Below are 23,623 nucleotides of genomic sequence, written 5' to 3' on the forward strand. Positions count from 1 at the left end.
GCATTAGCGTGCTAAAGCTAGCTGTGACAGTGACTGTCTGTGTGAAAGTTAGCTGCGCAGTTTGTTCTTTATTAATATTTAATAATGTCCGACGCTTTGCTGCGGTGGTGTGTGGATCAGTTAAATCACAATTTCGGGCTGGAAGCGAGTGAAGACATTGTTCAGTGAGTAAAATCTGTAATATAATCTGTATAAACTGATATGTAGATAGCGTTAGCATCCTGGCTAACTGTACCAGTAATTTACTGGGACCCAGTTGAGATGGGTAGCTAACGCTAGGTAAGCTAACGAAGCTAGTTACCTTAATTACTAATAATAAATCTTCGTAGAGGGTCAAAAACTGATATTTATCTCTGATATTAGCACTCCTAGATATATTACTCACTATCTGGGAAGCTGTCAGTGTTGTCAGGAGCTGTTAGCTGCGTTTTTAACTGGCTAAAGCTATCTTAGCTAACTAACTCATCTACTACTGTCTAATTAGTGATACCAGAGTCATTAGCTGTAGATTAGTTTATTTATATCAGTAATAGCGACTGTTTCTACAGCTTCTTTACAACTAATTACCTTCTCTGGCATTATGTTGCCCTCAGCAACAATCCATCTATATGTTACAGCTCTGGAAAAAATAAGAGAGCACTCCATTTTCTTAATCAATTTATCTAATTTTGATATTTAGAGGTATATGTTTGAATAAAATTAACATTGTTGTTTTGTTCTATAATAATGGGCATTTATTTGCAGAAAATGAGAAATGGCTGAAATAACAAAAAAAGCTGCAGAGCGTTTAGACCTCAAATAATGCAAAGAAAACAAGTTCATATTACCAAAATTTTAAGAGTTCAGAAATCAATATTTGGTGGAATAACCCTGTTTTTTAATCACAGTTTTCATGCATCATGTTCTCCTCCACCAGTCTTACACACTGCTTTTGGATAACTTTATGCCTTTACTCCTGGTGCAAAAATTCAAACAGTTCAGCTTGTTTTGATGGCTTATGCTCAGCCATCTTCCTCTTGATTATATTCCAGAGGTTTTCAATTTGGTAAAATCTAAAAATTCAGAGTTTTTAGTTGGTCTCTTATTTTTTTTCCAGAGCTGTATATATAATACAACTCCATACCCTACTTTATTTCTTGATGTATGTATTTATTTATTTATTTCGTTTTTAATATAATGTTAGATTATTTTACATACATAGCACAGTGATTTATATTCACAGTGTGGGGCACTCACTCCAGTTAAACAGGACTATTTACACTCTCTGTAATGAAACATGCAGTTAATTCATTTTCTTCAAGTATGAAAGGTATAAACAGTATGCTCTGGAATTTCATCAACAAAACTGATCACAATACAAAAAAGGTAAAATTGGACACCACTAAGCAGGAGTAACAAGATACAGGATACACTCTTTATATTACCTTTAATACCTTCAGTAAAAGACACAGTGAATGAGCAGGTGTCCTAATACTTTTGTTTTTAAAGTGTTGTTCCCTGCTAAGCGTTTGTTACATGGTCTGTTAGGTACATTCTGTCCATCAACAATGCTGATGAAATTGTGGAGTATGTGGGGGATCTCCTGCAAGGAACTGAAGGCAGGAAAAAGCAGTTTATTGATGAGCTGGTGGAGAGATGGCAGCGGTGTCGGAGACAGGCTGATTCTGGGCCAGAGCTGATCCTCAGGAGAGAGACAGTGACCGGTAAGATAAGTTAGATCAATATTTGAAAATATAGTTTATCATGTATATGTATATGTATAGTAAGTCATGCTGTAACAAATCTCATGTTGTGCTCCTACAGAGAGTCCAGATTCAGAAGTTTCAAACACCCAGAAGAAGTCAAAGCGTAAAGGAAGGAACAAGCAAGAGGTCCTCGCTTTCAGTCAGGCTGAGCCTGAGCCAGAGGCTGTAAAAACGCCCATAGACTTGCTTAAGGTTTGTCTATCTTTTGGCTAGGTCTGAACAGTATGGTTAAAAATATATATCCCAATATATTTCCTAATTTTGGTACCTCGTAATTCTAATATCAGTATGATCTATATAAAAACACTGATGGAGGCAGGCTATGGTTATTAATTTTCTATGATCGGAGTACTGCAATGTTAAATAAAGCTAAATCAGCTGCACTTTTGGTGTGGGATACCATTAGACCACCTCTAAAATATGTTAGTTTAGTACTTGCTCTTTTTGAAATACAGTAGGTCACTCTGAGTTGCATTTTTATGCTGAACAAGAAACTGTTCTTCTACCCCCATCGCCTGCTTTAGCCAGTAAAAGTGAATAGCCTGAAAATGAGTGCGTCAGGAAAAGCTCCCAGACTGAATGCAACCCGTAAATTAGGATTCATGGCCTCGTCCACCTCGGCCTGCGCCCGGCCACTGCAGAGCCGTGGAGGGAGCGTCACAGTGCTGTTAGCCAATCAGGGGCAAAACATTTGCATGTCATAAATGAGACCTTTAAAGAGTTAGTATCCGCTAACTAGATTAATAATGTCTTCTATTTCTGTTTTTCTACATTGAATAGAAATGTAAACTCCAGCTTTCTGAGATGTGTTTAAGGGTCATATCACTGTTTTAGAGAATTGTGCTATAGTGACATTATTATTTACTTATTGTCCAGTTCAACTTGTGACATTAAGAAATTGTGAGCTTCAGGTTCTAGCTTTTAAAACTGTAATTTTGTGTTTTTGTTTTTAGGCACAAGAGAACAGCAGCTCATCCTCAACAAAGAAGAAAAGCAAGTTTGTGAATTTATATGCCAAAGAGGGTCAGGATAAGCTGGCCGTTTTGTTGCCTGGACGCCATTCCTGTGATTGCCTGGCTCAGAAGCACAAACTCATCAACAACTGCATGACCTGTGGTCGGATTGTGTGTGAACAGGAAGGCTCTGGTCTGTGTTTGTTCTGTGGAAGCCTGGTACGTTTGATAATTAGACGCATGTTGGACTTTAAAAAAATAACAGACTGCACTGTGTTTCATATTACATTTGCGTTGACTTCATGAACATCTTTCTTTTTTATTACATTAAAAACTATTACAGATTAATTTCTGACACCTTTTACCACTTCTAGATCACTTAATTTTTACAGTACACATACAATACCAGTCAGTTGTTTAGACATTCCTTAAATTCAGTGCTTTTTCATTATGTTAAAAGTTTACATTGTAGATTAATGTTAGTCATCCAATCTATAAAGAAAACCATAAGGAATTATTTAGTAAACAAAAAAGTGTTAAACAAACCAGAATACAGGTTATATTGTAGATTCTTCAAAGTAGTCAACTTATGTTTAGATGACAGCTTTGCAAATCTTGACATTTTCTCAACTTTATGAGGTAGAGTCACCTGTAATTCAGGCTTTCAGTTAACAGCTGTGCTGAACTCATCAAGAGTTAATTACTTAAATTTCTTGCCTTTTAATGTGTTTGAGAGAATCAGTTGTAAATTAGTAAAGAGGTAGAGTTGGTAGACAGTGAATAGCTGTATTTGAGTAATGTTCTAATTCATAATATAGCAAGAAATACTTGAAAGTATCAAGTGCAGTCGCAAAGACTGTAAAATGTTATGATGGAACCGGCTCTTATCAGGACCGCCCCAGGACAGAAAGAGCAAGAGTTTCCTCAGTTGTACAGGATCAGTTCATCAGAGCTACTAGCCACAGAATCCGGAAGTTAACAGCTCCCCAGATAAGAGCACCTAAATGATTCACAGAGTATTTTGGTTTGTTTAACACTTTTAAGTTACAACATGATTTCTTATGGGTTCCTTCATAGTCTGGATAACTTTATTATTATATAGAAGAAAACATAAAAGCATTTAATGAGAAGGTGTCTAAAATTTTCACTGGTACTGTATATACCCCCAATTTCCTCTTCAATTCATTTAATTTCATTCTGAGCCAAATAACCCACCCGCTCACAAGAACACCATGTCCCCTATCACTTCTATTGCTCACTAGGAGGGTGATAATATAGCACAAGCCTAAATTAATACATGTGAATTAAGTCTCTATTTTTGTTTTTGATTATTCCTGTCAGGTGTGCACTAAAGAGGAGCAGGATATCTTACAGCGGGACTCAAACAAAAGTCAGAAACTCAGAAAGAAGCTCCTGGGAGGTGAGAAAAGAACATGCCTGAATTACAGTAGGATTACAGTAATCTCTTAGCTGATCTGCTTATTTACTTTATTTTCTTTGTGTTACAAATGCTGTTGTGTGCATGTTTTAATCTGATAGACCGCAGTGAAGAAAAAGACTATCTGCCCCACCAGGAGGCCAGGTTTAAGGCAGGCTTGGAGAAGGCTGTTCAACACAAAGATAAACTGCTGGAGTTTGACAAGAACAGGTAGGCTATTAGTGAGTATTCCCTAATAGGCTAGATTCAGACAGCAGGTAAAACAAGACCCTGATATGTGACACAGATATGTTATTTTAATGACAGTGTGAGTGGCAAAAAACACACTGAATCTGACATTTTTGTTTCTGTTTTGGCCCACTTTTACATGTGGTATTAAAATCTATCACTGTAGAATTATCTGTGCCTGGTTGCATAAAAAACCTTAACTGATTTTCCCCCTTTAAGATTGCCCTTAATGATCCCTGAAGGATAAGTGTGTTGCAGATAAAGTACCTTATGTGTTATCTAAAGAAAATCGTCATAAACACTTAAATGTTCCCATAAGTATCTAATTTCTTGTGTTTAATAAAGTCCCTTAATTGTCTGTTCTTTTAGATTTATTTAAGGGACCCAAAAATCTTCTTAATCCCAAGAAACAGAGAATGTGAGTGAGTGAGTGATTGAGTGATTGAGTGATTGAGTGATTGAGTGAGTGAGTGAGTGAGTGAGTGAGTGAGTGAGTGAGTGAGTGAGTGAGTGAGTGAGTGAGGGAGGGAGGGAGGGAGGGAGAGAGAGCCTTTACTTTTTAAAATATAATTCTTTAAATGGGTCTAAGAAGTTGATAAATGTAGCAAAATATATAGCTAAGTTAGCAACACTGGCTACTAATCAACAGTAATTATCAATGTTGAGCCATTGCCTTGGTTACAGTGGAGCTTTAGGGCAGTAAAACCTTAGTCACTGCAGTAAACCCCTTACTGTTTTCCCTTAGTTAAGTGAATCGTCTGAGTGATTTAATGCAACACACTTAAGTTATTCCCCTAGGTGAAAGAAAATCTTCTCTTATGTCAAGTAGAAGGGAAAGAATGCACATAGGGAGCAATAAAAATGGATGATTGCAGTGAGGGTGGTTTTTAGAAGCAGGATAGATATACAAACAAATAAACAAAATGAAGAAGCATATTGCATCTGCTTTGTTTTTAAAGAAAGTTTTAAAGAACGTACCGATCTGACTGGAACATTCAATTCCACATAGTCTCTAAGCAGTGCCTTTGAATTTACTGTCACCTAAGGCAGCGTTTCTCAACCTTTTTTCTGTCACGACACCCTTTAAATTTATGGGAGATGGCACGGCACCTCAGTTTACGGGGGGGTGGGGTGCTGGCGCAGAACTTCAGGAGAGACCGGGGGGGGGGGGGGGGGGGGGGTTGGGGTGCTGGCGCAGAACTTCAGGTGAGAACGAGGGTTGTTGATGGCGGAATATGAAATAAAATAGCGCGTGCATCGCGTGGGGGACAAAAACTTTACAGTGTGTCCCAATTTAAGGGCTGCATCCTTCAGAGGCTGTATTAGAAGACAGATTGCGTCACAGCTGCGCAGTAATACACCGCCTCTGTGGGTCGCATCCTTCAGAGTATGCTGCCTGTGAATTGGGACACACCCCGACACGAGCTGACTCTGGAAAGGAAATATGCACGTGAGGCGCAATATTTTGACGGCACCCCCGATGAAGCCAGACGGCACCCCAGGGTGCCGCGGCACCCTGGTTGAGAAACACTGGTCTAAGGAAACTAGGCAATACCTACTTATTGTGATATTGTAGCTGCAATACAGTCTGTTGCTCACCTGTGTTTGAGATCATTCCGTAATGTGCAGTGAGTCATATGAGTGGAAATGGTCTTGTTTAAATTCTAAAGATGAAAATGTTGATGATGCTTGACTATGTTCTCAGTGTTCGTCGTACTCAAGTCCTGGATGATGAGTCAGACTATTTTGCCACTGACTCCAACCAGTGGCTTTCTCCCGGGGAGCGCGAGGTGCTGCGAAAGCGGGATGAGGAGCTGCGAGAGCTCCGTCACGCCTCCCGCAAAGATCGCAAGATCACACTGGATTTCGCAGGCAGACGAGTTCTGGAGGAAGGAGAGAACCTGACTCAATATTACAACAAGTAAGACATTTCTGCAATAACTGCAATTCATTTGATAAAAAAAAAAACAATTAAAGTAAATTTGTCCAGGGTTGTCAAAATATATACTGTAGAAAAAAAATATTTGATACAGTGCCGTTTTAACTGTGAGAGACAGAATGTTAAAAAAAAAGACAAATGCATTATATGATTTTTAAATAATACATTTGCATTTGCATTAATTTAATTGAGTTAAAACAGGTTTAGTTAATACAGGTAATGACTGCAGAATAGGAGGGCTTAACTAACAGGTCTGTGAGAGACAGTTTTCTTGCTGGTTGGTAAGTGATCAAATACTTATTTCATGGAATAATATGCAATTTAATTATATAAAAATCATACAGAATATTTTAGATTCTGTCTCTATTCTTTACAGGAGGAAAAACATCCAAAACTATAAAAAAAAACTGCACAGTATAATTGTTTGATATAATTTTCATTTGAAAATATTTAAGCTAAAATTTGAACAATGATAATGACAACAATACCAGTTAAAATTACTTTTAATAACTTACGTTGTGTGTTTTACAGAATATTAGCACGTTTTAAACCACCCTTATATGTCTGCACCAAGTAAAAAAAGATATTGATGCAGTCTGAGTATCCTGCGAGATGTATTTGGATGTGTATTTCCCAAAATAGGTTTGGTCTTAAATCCAGTGTTAACATTTCTAGCCCAGTCTCTGATTTTGCGTACACTAGTCTTAAAATTCTAAATATTTTCCTTAAAGTTCTAATAACCTTTAAAGAGCCAGTAAACCCTAAACATTTTTTTTACTTTGGTACGCAGACACATCACAATATGCAGATCAGTCAGTTAATAAAACCTTCCCCTTGCTGATGTCCAACTATCTGGGTCTCACTTCTATCAGAGGCACACTGCTGCTGCTGCAGCTCAGCCAATCAGCTCTCCTTCCTGCCCTACCCCTAAACCCATACATCTTACAATGCCCCTCCCAACTCCCAAACTACCCCTCCCTTTTTTTTTAAAGCCTTTTTAAAATTTGAATTGAGGGTGGGGCAGTTAAAAACAGGGGGTTTATTGCCTATTTAATTTGATTCATTAATCCATTTTTGTATTATGTGTTAAATACTGGAAATGTGCAGATATGGCAGTTAGAAAAAAAATGCTTTTAATGTTATTCCAGTCAGAAAAGTGAAAACAAATAAGGTGTTGCCGTTTATTATGTTTTTCTAAAGAACAGGTGTTGTTTTATGTTCATCACAATAGGTTTGATGAGACTGTCAAGGCTATCAACACTGGATCTCTGGTCCAGAAACCAAAGAGCTCGGGCTCAGCTGGACGTCAGCACCTCAGGGATCTGGTCAACCCTAACATTGTGCAGGCTGCACCACAGGTGGGTATTAATAGACTAGGGCATTGTACTGAATTTAGTTGTTCAACTGTGTATTTACTCAATATAACACTAATATTAGAATAAATACAAATAACATTTAAACAGAGAGTGGTGGTTTTACATCACTGTGTTGATTTAAACATCTCCGAAGCTCTCCTTGTGGAGTCTAGTGTTATTTATAGTTCTCTTTATATCAGTAGCTGGTTTGGTAAATCAGTTTTAAATGATGGTGAATTAAGTGAGCTGCTGATGGAATTGAACACATTCACTGGGATAATAACTGGGGGTGTCCAGGAGATATCTGGAACCAAGTTTAATTTTCTTCAACTAGCTCACAATACCTCAGTTTTTTTTAATAAGAAAAATTCTTGCTACTTTTTTCTCATTATGTTTACTTACATCAGTTCTAATTCAATCTGATATTTTAACAAGCAAAAACAATGTATAGACTAGAACAATTTTTCCAAGTTTTATACAAGTTAAATACAAGTTTTAAATATTGTATATATGTGTTGATAACTGTGTATTTTTCTTTTTTTGTGAATGTGTCAGTGGGTGGATTTAGGTGGGTGTGATGCCTCTCGCAGGCCTCAGGTGAAAGCTGCTGGAAGTGAGAAGAATGCTGAGCGCTCCAGACTCCGGCTGCAGGACCGAGAGCTGCAGGAGATGGCAGATGGGGGCTGGTGTCTCAGCATGCATCAGCCATGGGCCTCGCTCCTCACCTGTGGTATAAAGAGGTAGTTGATTATTTTTATGGTTTATATGTTATATATATATATATATATATATATATATATATATATAATTAAATGTTTATGTTAATTTCATTAACGTATAATATAAATGCCCAGAATAATTAATAAATATATAAGTATATACAGTGCCCTCCATAATTATTGGCACCCCTGGTTAAGATGTGTTCTTTAGCTTCTCATAAATTGAGTTTTGTTCAAAATAATATAGGACCACGATGGAAAAAAAGAGTAAAATACAACCTTTAACTCAAGTGAATTTATTCAGTAGGAAAAAAAATCCCACATTAAGAAATAATTATTTAACATCAAATCATGTGTGCCACAATTATTAGCACCCCTGATGTTAATACTTTGTACAACCCCCTTTTGCCAACAAAACAGCACCTAATCTTCTCCTGTAATGTTTCACAAGATGGGAGAATACAGAAAGAGGGATCTTTGACCATTCCTCTTTGCACATTCTCTCTAAATCATCCAACGACCTGGGTCCTCTCCTCTGCACTCTCCTCTTCAGCTCACCCCACAGGTTTTCAATGGGGTTGAGGTCTGGGGACTGAGATGGCCATGGGAGGAGCTTGATTCTGTGTGCGGTGAACCATTTCTGTGTAGATTTGGCCACATGTTTAGGGTCATTATCTTGCTGAAAGACCCAGTGACGACCCATCTTCAGCTTTCGGGCAGAAGCCACCAGATTTTGTTTTAAAATGTCCTGGTATTTTAGAGCATTCATGATGCCATGCACCCTAACAAGGTTCCCAGGGCCTTTAGAAGAGAAACAGGCCCACAGCATCACTGATCCCCCGCCGTATTTCACAGTGGGCATGAGGTGCTTTTCTGCATACTCAGCTCTTGTGTTACTCCAGACCCACTTAGAGCATTTGTTGCCAAAAAGCTCTATCTTTGTTTCATCTGACCAAAGCACACGGTCCCAGTTGAAGTCCCAGTACCGCTTAGCAAACTCCAAACGTTTGCGTTTATGATTGTGAGTGAGAAATGGTTTCTTCTGTGCATGCCTCCCAAACAGCTTGTTGGCATGTAGATAGCGCCTGATGGTTGTTTTGGAGACTTTGTGACCCCAAGAAGCTACCATTTGTTGCAATTCTGTAACAGTGAGCTTTGGAGAACTTTTTATTTCTCTTATCATCCTCCTCACTGTGCGTGGTGGCAAAATAAACTTGCGTCCTCGTCCAGGCTTGTTTACCACTGTTCCAGGTGTTTTAAACTTCTTAATAATTCCTCTGACAGTAGATATGGACAGGTGTAGGCGAGTAGCAATTTTCTTGTAGCCATTGCCTGACTTGTGAAGGTCAACACACATCTGCCTCACTTGAATGGTATGTTCCTTTGTCTTTCCCATGTTGAAGATAAATGGCCTCTGTGTCACGTCATATTTATACCCCAGGGAAACAGGAAGTTGTGAATTACTAATTAAATGTTCCTACATACTCTGATCAACTTCGTAAACTACTGTAGAAGTGACAGAAATACTTTTATTAAATTTATTTCCTAAGAATTGTTAGGGGTGCCAATAATTGTGGAACAGGTGATTTTATGAAGAATAATTATTTCTTAGTCAAGGATTTTATTTCCCCCTTAAAATTTACTTGAGTTAAAGGTTGGACTTTACTTTTTTTTCCCATCGTGGTCTTATATTATTTTGAACAAAACTCAATTTATGAGAAGCTAAAGAACACATCTTAACCAGGGGTGCCAATAATTATGGAGGGCACTGTATACTATATGTCCAAGTGTTTGTTGGCACCTCTTTTTGATGAATGCATTCAGCTTCTTCAAGATGCCAGAGCCCGTCCCACCCCGCCCCTTAAACTGTCATTATGAGCCAGAGCCCGATTTAAACCAGACATTTTTTAAATAAGTATTTTAACAACAAGGCTGTTTAAATGAGCAAAATCTGTTCAGAATGATGTTAATTAACACTACAACACTAAAGAAGCGTAGACCTAATATTTAATAAAAATCTTGTTACATTCTTACTTGTGCAATTTTTTTAAAACCCAGTTTGATTCGTTACTTTGCTATATTGTAATTATCACGTCATAGCTTTATACAACATAAAAATATAATTAAAAACAGACGCCTACGCCACAGACCATTTTCTTGAGCCCAAATTTTTTGGGGAAATTTTGGCTTGAATTCGAGTGGGGCATCAGGTAGGGCAGAGAATCTAAACTCAAGTATAAAGCCCACAGCATTGAGCTGTGGAACAGTGGAACTGTGTTCTATGGAATGATGGTGCTTCACCCAGCACTTTTGGGATATATAGTTGAGGATATCTAAAAGCTAGTATAAAAAAAATCCACAGCTACACCAACAAAAGTAGGACAAATTATTTTGTAATACTTTTAATTCAGGAAGAAACAGTAAATGAGCAGGTGTTCCAATATTTTTGTCCATATAGTAAATGAATATGCGTAATATCTCTGTAATGCAGCGTGACAAGCAAAGTATCTTTTTATTCCTGTATTAGAGTGGAGGGCAGGACATGGTACTCCTCCCACAGAGGGCGCCTGTGGATCGCTGCTGCAGCAAAAAGACCCAGCCCTCAGGAGATAGCCCAGGTGGAGGCCATGTACCGGCAGATTTATAAGCAAGGTATGAACCGATGTCATTTATTGCCTCATTTTTAACATCAGCTGGAAGCGCAGCGCCGCTGTAAGTGCTGAAAGTAGCTGCAGGGGAGTGTGTGTAATTTTTCTCAAGCGAGTCAAATAACTAGAGAAGTGTGACAAGGCAGGATTTAGCACTGTGCGGTGTAATGAATGGCAGCAGTCAGATCCTTTCTGAATTTCATAGTGAAATTGCATAATATCCAGACACGCTTGTGAAGCTGAAGAAAGCTAGAAGGGAAACTGTCATTCACACGGTAGTTAAAATGAACCAAAACTGTCCCAGTGTGACTTTTCTTCTTTTTTTTTTTTTTTGAATGTGTGGTAGAATATTGCTCTGGAAAAAAATCATGCACTGAATTTAGCAAAATTTAGCAAAATTATACAGCAAGTGATCAATCTTTCACAGCGGGATCAAGCTGGGCCCTACAAAACTAAAGCTTCAGCTAACGCTAGCAGCAGGGTTTCCGTGGGTCCTTAAAAAGTCTTGAAATGTCTTATATTAAAATCTTGATGTTTAAGGTCTTAAATTGACTGTAAATTTGTTGTAAATTTTAAATTTTTAGATTAAACATTTTAGATTTTAGATGACTAGGGTTAGCAGAGAGCTAGCTAACATTAGCGGTGAGATAGCTAACATGTTCTGCATCACAATGGATCAAAATTGAAAAAAAGAAAATTGAAAACAAATGAGAAACTTTAAGTTTTAATTCTCAATACAATACATTATTTTCTACTTAATAAGTTATGACTACATTTGAAGTCTTAAAAAGGTCTTAAAATCATTGAATTAGACTTTTAATATGTAGCGGGGGCCCTGTGCAGACGGAGTGAAAGTTCTGTAGTCTGTGTCAAGCTAGAACTTGATTTTTAAAATTAAAAAATCAAACATTAATTGATTTTGGGTGGAATCTTGTTGGGTAAACACTTTTACAACTCCAGTCTAAACCAGTCGTCTCTTCTGCCTATATTAGTCAATGTCTTAATGTCTGCTTTCTCTAAAATAAGTAAAAATCTTGCTACTTTTTACTGAAATTATGTGTACCTGCATTGATTCTAATGCAATCTGATATTTTAACAAGCACAAAAACAGAGTATTACCTGTAGAGTACTGTGTATTTCTCTGTTTTTGTAAATGTGAATGGGTCAGTGAGTGGATTTAGGTTTTCAACTCGATTTTGGGCGGAGTCTTGTAGGGTAAACTCTTTACCAACTCCAGTCTGAACCAGTCCTCTCTTGGCTCAACAAATGTGACACTATAAAACATTAGCAGTATTGGAGTCCACTTCTTTTGCACAATTTGTAACCGCCCAGTGTTTTGCTTCTCTTCAGCTTTTTATGTAATGTGTATTACTGACTATACTGAGCACATCTCCCATATCAGGAATCTTGCTCGATCATGAATCTGGTGGTGTAGTGCATCACGTCCAGTATATATTATATAGTCAGGGTTCGTACAGTCATAAAAAGCCTAGAACATTAATGAAATTTGCACAGAGCAGTTTCCAGGTCTGGATAAGTTTTTGGTCTACAAACATTGTGTTTCCATTTATCACTGTAGAAAATCTATTTTGAGCTAACAAATACATCATCTCAGAGTTAATTCAGTAATTTAACCCTACATGATGAAGCTCTCAGGATCTGACAAACATTTTATTATTAAAGATTGTGTGTCAGATTCATTTTAGAACTACTATAATCAATTTTAATTATAGTTTTATTAGATTTTTTGTTGTATTGTCAAAGTTTGAACTGATGTTTTAAGATTTGTATGGTCATGAACATTTGCGAAAAATCATGGAAATGTATTGGTTAAAAAGTGTATGAACCCTGTATATTTGTTCAGATTCTATACAAATCAGCTAAAAACAATTGTCTAGTTGTATATGTCCAGTGTGTTCATAATCTGCTCAGATTTAAAAAGTCGTGTAGTTGATCCAAGGCTGAGGGAAAGGTGGCGGCTTTCCTAGATGAACATCATTATTTCTAGTGGTTTAAAGTTGGCCGCACACTGAATGCGCTGTAATGAGCTGAGCTGTGCCAAATCTGTCAATTCCTGGTGAAAGGATTTTTAAATACAGGAAGTCACAGATCATAGACTTATAGATTGTTGTGGTTTGTGGTCAAATTCAGATGATGAACCAGAGGCCTCCTAAAAAGATGCTGGTAGTTTTATACATTGTGTAGCCTATAGTCTTTCCCATCTCCCATCACATTAATTTATGCTAAGACTTCTAATACATTTTACAGACATCCTGTGGTAAAAAAAAATATATTGCTTCCCATATAAAACTTAAAAGTAGTTTATCATTTGGCAACTACTAGTGATGCACTGAATGTTTAGCATCTGGTATCAGTTTTTTTTGTTACCACCCTTTCACAAGCTGGCTGTTTTTCAGCTGAAAGGTACGAGCTGTACAGTGCTAGGATAGTAACGTTAGTTAAACTGAAACTTAGCGTTAGTGTCTGTTTGTGTACCAAAATATTTGCCTTTCTCTGTGTAGATTTAAATTGTATTCACATGTGACTTGAATAGCACTGCTAAGATAAATGTATGATTAAATTAGCACAACTATGATATAGGGGTGGGCGATATGGCCCTAAAATAATATCATAATATATCATGGTATTTTCGCGATAACGATATTCTTTCCGATATGGCAAAACACGTAAGCAAAAAAATATATATTTTAAGAATACACTACTGCAACAAAATTAAAATATGAAAAATTACATTTTATCATTGCATTGATATGATATGGGACACCCCTAACTAAGGTATTAAAAAAAAAAAAAAAGAGTATCAGATTTGTAATATGTCAATGTTCCAGAATCTTGTTATACTAACACTACACTTCGAATATCTCCATGTATTCAGGATTAAAGTAAAATAAATGATACTGCATATAATCAGATATAATATGTCTCTAGTAGATATATAATGGGAAAATAGAACAGTGTGAATTCTTTTGCTAAAAAGAAAAAAAAAAAGTAATACCCTGATGTGATAATTAGGGTTGGAGATATTATCGCGTACGATATGATAAGGCACACCCCTACTATGATATGTTTATGATTATAATAGCATTAGTAATGTAATTTTAAAGCTGGCTTAAAAAATGATGAGTATATGGCATCCAATCTTTTGGGCTAATGTAATTTCAGCAAATGTCTATTCACTTATCATTAGTAAAAGGATCTACATGAAACTACATTGTGTAAAATGACTGAGGTTTCTTTCATTATTAGTCTGGTTGTTAAGGAGTTAAATGAGCTGGTTAATTGATGCATGGGGGCTTTCTCTTTTTTTTAATTCCTCAGATTTGCCATTTCCTAAAGAGTATCCCACCGGCTGCCTGCTTGGCTGCGTCAACATGACAGACTGTCTCTCCCAGGAGCAGTTTAGAGAGCAGGTTAGTCTCTATCTGTCTTTTTCTTTGCCTCTGTCTCTCACTCACACACTCTGTCTCTCTTTCATTCTCTTTCTGTGTCTCTTTATATTAATCACATGTGTGCAGAGGTGGAAAAAGTACTGAAAATTTGTAATGAAGTAAAAGTACCTTTACTTTACTAAAATTCTACTCAAGTAAAAGTAAAAGTACCCATCTAAAAATCTACTTCAGTTAAAGTATAAAAGTCAACTCAAAACTCAATTTAAAATGAGTAAAAGTAACATAGTTACTTTTAATTATTTGATAAAAAAGTACAACAAATCATAAATTAATTATTATTAATTAATATATATAAATTATTATTCCACATAATAATTGGACCTTTCAGGCAGTATTTGTTCAGACCACCCCATAAAACATTTTCAGGAACAAGTGGCATAGGTTTCTATGTTCAATTTTTTTTCTTTACTGGTAAAAGGTTATTGCACAAGCAATTTTTTTCCCAGCATTTTATTTTTTACTCAGTAACTGGGAGTTTTCCAATGTAGCGAAGTAAATTACTTGTGTCAAAATGTACTTGAGTAAAAGTAAAATTACCTATTTTAAAAACTACTTCAAAAATTACAAATTACTCACTATATCTACTCAATTACAGTAACGTGAGTAAATGTAATTCGTTACTTTCCACCTCATACGCATGTGTGTATATTTGTTTATAGCCCTGTATCTATATAGAATTAATTATATATTTCCCGTCTGTATACACATTTCTTTCCTTTCTCTGAACCCCCCTCTTTGTCTTTGGGAAATCCGAGTGTAAACAGGAGCGGTGGTGGCGGTGCTTGAACAGTGTACATTAAGTGGTATGCAGGAGCAGCAGCAGCAGCAGCAGCAGCTGGAAGGCACGTGCTCTGTCAGCCGCTGCTCCCCCTGCTGTCTCCTCCTGTAGCCTGCAGCACACTTCCTGCCTCATTTCCTGCTCTCCCTGTGTGAAATGGAGGTGTAATTGCTGCTGCTGTGGCAGAGCTGGGAATCTGAATTAGCCGTCTCTGTCTTTGTCTTCTTCATCATCTCTTCTTCTCTCTTTCTCTCTCTTTGTATCTTTCAGTCCCTCAAGACTAGGCCCAGAGATATTGACTTGCTTCTGTCTGCCCATGTTTATTCCTTGATTCCCAAAGAGTGCGCGTTTGTGTCTAATAATACTGTAGTTCTGAGGCTTCTGAGATTTTTAAAATGCTACTCTAAGCTGTACGTACATACATTCCTCAAGTTTCCTCAGATTCCACACAGTTTGAACCGCTCTCTCAGCAAGCAGGTCTTCGCTGGTCCAGCCAGCAGATGGCGCACTGCACCACCCTCTTAAGCCCACCTTAATCTCTCCTCCCGTCTGCCATTTTGACTGCAGTCATGCTGAAGCAACCAGCCTAAATATTTCAAAGCAGACTGATCCTCTCCTCACATCCGCATGCTTCATGCTTTGAGCGCTGCCACGTTTTTTTTTTTTTCTCTTCATGGATTTCCGTAAGTTTTTGGCAAGCGCTCCTCCTCATTGTGTCCATGCTGTCAAGCCGAGCGTTTAAAGGAGATTATATCTGGGTGCAATATGGCAGCCCAGCTCTATCCTTGATTAATTATAAATCAATGAAGTCCGGTGCAGCTCCGAGGCCTCTAATGTTTTTCCCTTTCATCCGGAGTAAATGTCGAGGTGCTCAGCCTCACCCGTCTGCCCCGGTCTGCAGCCGCTCAGAAAAACAGACAGCGGCTGACATTAAGACCGGCGTGTACGGTTTGATGCTACATCTGCTCTTGGTCAGAAAGGTGCACGCAGCTGTCACGCTGCCAGATGGATATCCTCGTAGTTGGGTGCATACATGTGTGCAGATATGGAGAATTCTTAGATAGAATTCCTGCTGTGGTTCTCTTAAAAAAATAAATAAATAAATAAATGATGCATATCTCTCATATATATTGTGATAAACCAGATTAGAGTTGTCACAAGACCAACATTTTGATTTTCCGTTACCAAGTGTAGTATCACGATTCTCGATACTAAAACAATAATTTTGACTGAAAATGAAATATTTATTAAAATGCATTAAGACAGGTCACATCTAGAAAATAATAATCATTATTATTATTATTTAGTATTTTCAAGCTGTAAATGCATCAATTTTGCAATGATGCATTATTTGTAATAGTGTGATTGACACATTTATTTATTTATTTATTTATTTAAGTTATTTATAACAACATACAGTAGCACAGTAGTATTATGTCATTGCTATTTGTGTAAGTCTACTTGAGTTTTTAGAATAGACACGCTAGCTGACTAAGTAAGACCCTTCTCCTCGCTGCTATAACTGGCTACAGCTGCCAGCCGAAGCATGCTCGATTTAGATCTGCTTATTCAGTGGTATAAAGTTGTTAAAGCATCAAGTGCTACAGAATTGAATTGTTTGAGGGTTAATTACTAAAAAAAGCATTGAACTTTTAATGCCTTGTGCAACTCTAGACCAGATATTTGACAACAGAATTGATTCTGTCAGCATTGACAAAAACACATAATGGTAAGATAGTAAGGGATTTTTTTTGGTAAAACACTAGTAATTTGTAATAATGATGTTTTTGAGTGTGTGATCAGATCAAAATCAAACAGCTGGGGAGCAACAAATGTTATATAAATTCTATAAAAAATAATTTATTTATACAGCTCTGGAAAAAAATGAAGAGACCACTTCAGTTTCTGATTTTTTAGTTTATTATTATTATTATTATTTTTACTTGTGTTGTGATTTAATATATTGAAACATATTGCGATACTGTAAGCACTGTAAGCAAACAATACTGTATTGCTGATTTCTGATTTCAGCATGTGTAGTGTCATCTACACCTTTAAAGTTTGTTTTGATCTTTCAATATAACTTTATTTAGGATGCTAGATGTTATTTTCAGGAGATCTTAGAGATACTTAAATATGTCCTAATTTGAGATTCAAATATTTACTATAGAATTTTGATATTTTATTATAATATCAATGGATTACGTTGCAAAGTACACATAAAATAATAATAATAAACTGGATGACCTTTTTTTAGTTTTAGTTTTTTTTTATTTGTTAGTTCTTTATCTATTCATCATTAATACTATCTTAATACTAAATCGGTACTTATCTTAAAGTAAGAAGTATGGTTTGAATCATTTGGCCTCAGCAACGTTGCGTTGGGTTAGCCACAATGATAAGGCCTTTGTCAGCCTTAGACCTGATCCTAACTGTTTCCGAAATAGATTACTCGCTGATAGTGGATGACAGATTGATGCACTGAACTGTTTAGATAGGGTAAGTTTAGCTGTTTGATGTGTTGTGTGTTTGTGTGTGTGGTTACTGCCTGCTCTTTATTGCTCACTAAGTCTGGCAGCTGAAATGTTAAAAATGTGTGTAAAAAAAAAACAAAACATATCACCATTTAATTAAACATTTTTCTACCGTAACATATATATTTATATTATTTATATATTATTTGCTAACTGTTTAACTCCCAACCCTATTTCCTACACACAGCTAGTTGCAATGGATCAGATCAGAACAGTCGGGATTGCCAGGATTGTCTTTGTTAATTGTCTTCCATCATGTTCAGTGTGGATTAGGCTGCTAGTACGCGGCCCAAGAAACAGCCCTTTTGTCTGGCTGTTTGTTTTATTGGTTTGGGTGGGGGGTAGGGGGCTGGGGAGGGAGCCGAAATGGGCATGTGCAAACATCTGTGAGTGCCACTGCCAGCGTTTCCCACACCCTCTTAGTCACATTAGCTTTAATGAGATATTGACATAGACACTGTTGTCTAAATTATGTACACTCATTTTCTGCTGATGTATAAATAGCACTGATGAAATGTAATTGCTCCCTTTTGTATCACTCAGAGGGTGATTACGTGGTGACAGCGCCGGGGAGAGACGCTTGTGCTTTTATTATTTATTTCCCTTTTTCTTTTTTTCTGGCTTGTCGCACTTCTTTTTCAATCCTTTTCAGGTCTGATCCTAGCTGGACTGGGATGTTTTGAGGGGGGCGGGAGAGAAAAAACGAAAAGCCCTATGAAACTCTCATCCTGTAACCAGTTCTTCCCACCCCATGGGCCTGGTGTTGTCGGAGTCCGCTTAATAACACTGGAATCTAAACTGGAATCCTCTTTGCTCGTGTTTGCCTTGTTTTTTTTTTTTTCCTTCTTTTTCTTCTTCTTCTTTTTCTTTCCCCAGGCTTTTTTTTTTTTCCTCCGCTGATCCTTTGGAGGGTCATAAAAGCCGGTGTGAAGGTGCAGGCTGCCATGCGCGCCCTTTTATCCGCTGCTGGAGTGCTGGCAGCTTGGAGGCAAGGCCCTAAATCCAGTCTATGGGGGGTTGGATATGTAGAGGGGGGGTTGGGTTGGGATGGGTTGGGCTGGATTGTAGTGGGGTAGGGTATCTAGGGGAAGTGGAGGGGGGGCGGGGGAAGGGGTGAAAGAAGCAGGGCATAAATAAAGGCTTCCATAATGCCTTGACGAGGAGTGTGGATCCCTCCATCCTGTCGTCCCCCACCCCCCAGCCCCCGTTCTGAATGAGAATGAGGGGCTCGATCTCCCACCCACTCAAAGGAAAAAAGGCAGGGCTGAGCTGAGAACAGCAGTGCATATAGCCCCTCTGGGAAGGAGGAGGGGAAGCTAGGGGTTTTTGGGATGGCTTAGACGAGCACACACACACACACACACACACATACACACACAATTACACTGCACACACACAATTACACTGCACACACACACACACTAAATCCCATCTGTTTAGAGGTACTTTAACAGTCTTGCCGCATTTATTACTGGGCGCAAAAGATATTGATCCGCTCCTCCATAGCCAGGATTAGTGGGAAGACTCCATCATCTGTCCTCTTGTCTTTTTTTTTTCTTACCTTATTAGATATACAAGCTAGCGTGCAGATCCAGCATGAGCACAGCAGTGAAATCACATTCACTCTGACTCGGCTGTTGGATTCTGTGAATGTACCCAAGCTTACATTACCTTCAGCGCCGACTCAGATTATCTGCACTCCTAGTTCTTCTCCAATGGATTCGCTTTACATTATTTGGCATCCGATTTGTTTCACAGTAGGAAGGGGATGTTTTTTTATTGGCTTGAAAATACCATGATATCAAATGATCATGGTTTTTGATAATACAGTGCTTCTGTGTTTTCACAGAGTTACTAGAACATGCCGAAAATGTATTTCAGTTAAGGGTTTTAAATGGGTCTTAAATGGGTGTTTTTAGTCTCAACCAAAGATGCGTTTCTTCTGTTAAGGCTGAAAACAACTTAGAATGCAGAATAAAATGAAGAAAACATAAAATGAGGAGAGAACAAACAATTAGTCATTTCATGATCTTATACTATAGAATACATTTATTTTATGTTTGCACATTATTTAGCATCACATTTGTTTTCCAGTAAGGAGAGAGGTGGTGGATCCACAAATCAACATAATCTGGGTAATGTCGATTATTCTTTAGTCATCTAATGTCCCCTTAAAAATATATATATATATATGTAGAAGTCACATCTAGTGCTGGGAAATGTGACCTAAAATCAATATCATGATTAATTGATTACTTGAACATACCTCGATTGCGATTAAAATGAATGAGTATTTTAATGAACAACAGACACATAATTTATCTTGGGCACAAGCTGCTCAGTTGGTCAGTTGACTCAGTGTTTGAGTGGGGTTGGTTCACATGACCACACAGAAAGTAGTATGGTTTTAAGGGAATAGTACAGAAACACACATTGTGAGAATTAACAGAATTTTTTATAAAAATAAGCTGAAAATGTTGGATAAAGGTTCTGATTGTTGATTTTATTTAATTTACAGTTAAGTTCCCAGCCCCAGTCACATGACTATAACATGAAAGCAACATGGGGGAGAGCTAAAAAAAAAAAAAAAAAAAAAATTTGACTATGAAAAATGTTTAGTCGTTCATTAAAATAGATTAAAAAGAGATTAGATTAAGAGATAAAACAATAAGAATGCTCAAGGTGCAGTATCAGTATTGGTATCCAACGTGAAAAATTGATGTTGTGCCATCTATAATAATATATTTACCTAATACTTTTATCTAAATCCACATTGCTTAAAATAGCCATCCAAATAACATCATATTAAGTTCAAATTACGTTTACTTTCTTTATAAAGCTTAGAATCGTAGCGTGTAGACTTGAACACATGTAGGCTTGTGTTCTTAGGTTTAAGTATTTACTTGATGGAGTAAGCTACTAGATTGTTTAACTGATTAACTGATTGTTTGTTTGTTTGTTTGTTTTTCGGACTGTAAGTGGTTAGTGTTGTGGTTAGCAGCTAATGCTAATACTGCTCCAACCAGCCTTAATGCTGGAGAAACTTTACTGAAAACTCATCCTTAGACAAAATATTGGAAATCTAAGTTTACTGTAAGTAAATGGAAGTGCTTTTTTCACCCAAATAAACAGTTTTCAGGAGATAAATCTGTGTAGATTAACATCCTGCGTTCGTTTGACTTGAAAAGAAAATGTTTTACAGTTTTGTTTACTTCCCTCAGCTTCACCATTAGAAGGGAAACATGGCGACACTCTTGCTCACGTTGATATAGGCATCCTTACTAGTGTTGCTTATTGTGCCTTATAATCCGTTGCTCCTTATATCACAAACAATATACGGTATCAGGGCGATAATGATACAGAGTATTAAATATGCACACCCCTACTAAAAATGAGATAGCATACAGTATGCTATTGCATGCTATGCTATCTTGTGCTGTTGTGGTGCCTCACTGTAAACCAGCACATCTGAGCAGATCTTATCAAATTATTCATTAGGCATAGACAAAGGGTAAAACTGATTGGTGCCAAATAACAGGGGTGTTAATTGCTGTTGTAAGCTGCATGCGTGTACTTTTTGTCTAAATTTTTTTTTTCAGTTAAAATTTACTTAAAATACTGATTAAAATTAGGGGTGGACAATATTATATCATATACAATATATTGTGACACAGAAATATAATGATATTAAAAATCCATATCGTGATAGTAGAGATGTTCTGTCTTAAAAGTAGTCTTATTTACTGTGAAGCTTTAGGTGTATTTATTGTATAATTGTTTTAGTTTGCAGTTTATATGCATGCACTAAATATTCTGCTATATTTTTTGCTGCATTATATTATTTTATGCTATATTATTTATTTTGCCACATTATGATTATACTGCTATACTATATTTCTGAAATTAATGAATTATTTTAGTTTTCCTGTATCGCCAAGTATATCGTTATCGCAAAAATACCCTGAAATATAATGATATTATTTTAGAGCCATATCGCCCACCCCTAATTAAAATACTCATTAACTAGCAAATATAAATTAGAGAAAACTGAGAAATGGAAAAAAAAAAACACCGTCCCTGGGTAAGACTCCTACATTTGTAGCGTCACTTTGCGTGAGCACCCAATGTGATGAATGTAGAAGCTGCAGGCAGACAGTAGCACTAGGTTATTTATATTCAGTCTGATTTATTTATGTTTCTCATCGTTATGAGAGTGATGGTACCACAGTTTAATGCAGCACTCCTGATCACTGCAGGGTTTAATCCTCTAATGGCTCAGAGCAACAATGGGAAAGGTCCATGACTGCCTATTTCAGTCCGTTACAACAATCTCAGAAATGTGAATTGCTTAGAACATGCCAGACTGCCTGAAAAGAAATGCTGAGTTTTTTCTATTCTTTTCTCATCCTTTCTTTTGTTCTTTTTTTATTATTTTTGCCCCGTGAACTTTTATTAGGCATGCGGTAATATTGTTGACTGTCAAACACCTTCAGCACAAAGCAAACAGGCTGTGTGTCTGCCAAGCCCAGATAATCCCCCCCAACCCCCACCCCCCTCCGCTCGCTGCTGCCGCTTCTTCTTTTTCTGGACGGCCATTCATCCCCGCGTCTCGTACCGCTGCGTACTGTTGGGCTGCGGCTGATTGTATTGATCGGAGCTCAGAATGGAGCCTTCATATCTTTGTCAGTCTAAAGCCATTCTGCAGACTTGCCATGTCAGAGTGATTACAGACATGTCCATTTGTCTGTCAGCATGCTCTTTTTTAGTCAGGCAGATACGAGCAGGAAAATAGGCCCCCATTTCCCTCTCGGCTTTAGCTGAGTGCTGTATTGATATGTATTGACTAATGCGTGTGTGAAGGTTGTCAGAGCAGGATGTCTAGTAGATGCTGCTGCTGCTTATGGTGTGTGTGTGTGTGTGTGCGAATGTATTTATATATTTTATTTATTTATTTATTTATAAAATGTTTTTTTAATACAAATTGTGTTCATAACATGGAAATATGCCTTGATTTATTAAACATTAAATCATTAGAGTGGCTGAAATGGCATAAATATGAAATCTAAACTTTCATCATCATTTTTGGGACATGGCAGAAGTCATGGAACACGATACTAATTCATGGAAATGTTGGTTTGAAGATCTATTATATCTAATTGCGACACTGTTTTCATGCATGCCAAGCCCACGTATACCTTGGCTTGTAACTCACTCCCTCCTTCCACTTAACTACTTTATTCCTCGCGTTTAGCAGACAGAAGATTGTCCAGAAGGTGGCGCTGTCAGTACTCAAATAGCTTTTTCTATGCAAAATTATAAAAAACTGATTGGTGGAAAACCCACTTATGACACTATGTTTGTGTCTTATTGTGGTTGTTTAACATTGACATGTTTAATTAGCTGAAAATATATATTTTAATGGGGACGTATTAAGCAAAACTCACTGTTTGCATGCTTTTGTATTAACACGTGGGTCACGACTACCCCTATAACTATACACTCAAACAAGCACAAATTTTGTTGTCTGGAATCATTTGCTTCTATGAGCCAGTTGGACGCTCTCTTATTTTGACGTACACCTGTACGGAACCACCATGTAACCACCCCTCACCTGTCAACCTTTACCCACTACACCAGTTGAAGAAGCGCCATTTCTCTCTTCGTGCTTCGTCTGAAGGAGGTGGCAAGTCAGCAGATGAGGGTGATGCAAAGTTGTGTGGTTCTATGACAGTTAACAATTAACAACTAGCATAAGCTAAAGCTAACTTGTCGTAAATGCTCAGCGTAAACATGGTGTGGCCAGCAACAGCTCATTT

The 23,623-nt window shown here is 37.3% G+C and overlaps 1 protein-coding gene across 2 annotated transcripts in view; it reads left to right on the forward strand.

Annotated features, from left to right (window-relative positions):
• trip4 (thyroid hormone receptor interactor 4) overlaps positions 1 to 23,623 on the forward strand; it is an 89,618-nt gene continuing 65,995 nt past the window's right edge. For both annotated transcript variants that reach the window (XM_022669991.2, XM_022669992.2), the window contains exons 1-11: positions 1 to 164; positions 1,528 to 1,703; positions 1,804 to 1,937; positions 2,699 to 2,917; positions 4,040 to 4,118; positions 4,238 to 4,346; positions 6,070 to 6,285; positions 7,535 to 7,661; positions 8,214 to 8,398; positions 10,905 to 11,029; positions 14,365 to 14,456. In XM_022669991.2, coding sequence (XP_022525712.2) covers positions 85 to 164; positions 1,528 to 1,703; positions 1,804 to 1,937; positions 2,699 to 2,917; positions 4,040 to 4,118; positions 4,238 to 4,346; positions 6,070 to 6,285; positions 7,535 to 7,661; positions 8,214 to 8,398; positions 10,905 to 11,029; positions 14,365 to 14,456 — 1,542 coding nt within the window. In that variant the 5' untranslated portion in view covers positions 1 to 84. The remainder of the gene's footprint in view (positions 165 to 1,527; positions 1,704 to 1,803; positions 1,938 to 2,698; positions 2,918 to 4,039; positions 4,119 to 4,237; positions 4,347 to 6,069; positions 6,286 to 7,534; positions 7,662 to 8,213; positions 8,399 to 10,904; positions 11,030 to 14,364; positions 14,457 to 23,623) is intronic.

This window comes from Astyanax mexicanus, chromosome 16 (assembly GCF_023375975.1).
Source record: "Astyanax mexicanus isolate ESR-SI-001 chromosome 16, AstMex3_surface, whole genome shotgun sequence".
NCBI classification, from domain to species: Eukaryota; Metazoa; Chordata; class Actinopteri; order Characiformes; family Acestrorhamphidae; genus Astyanax; species Astyanax mexicanus.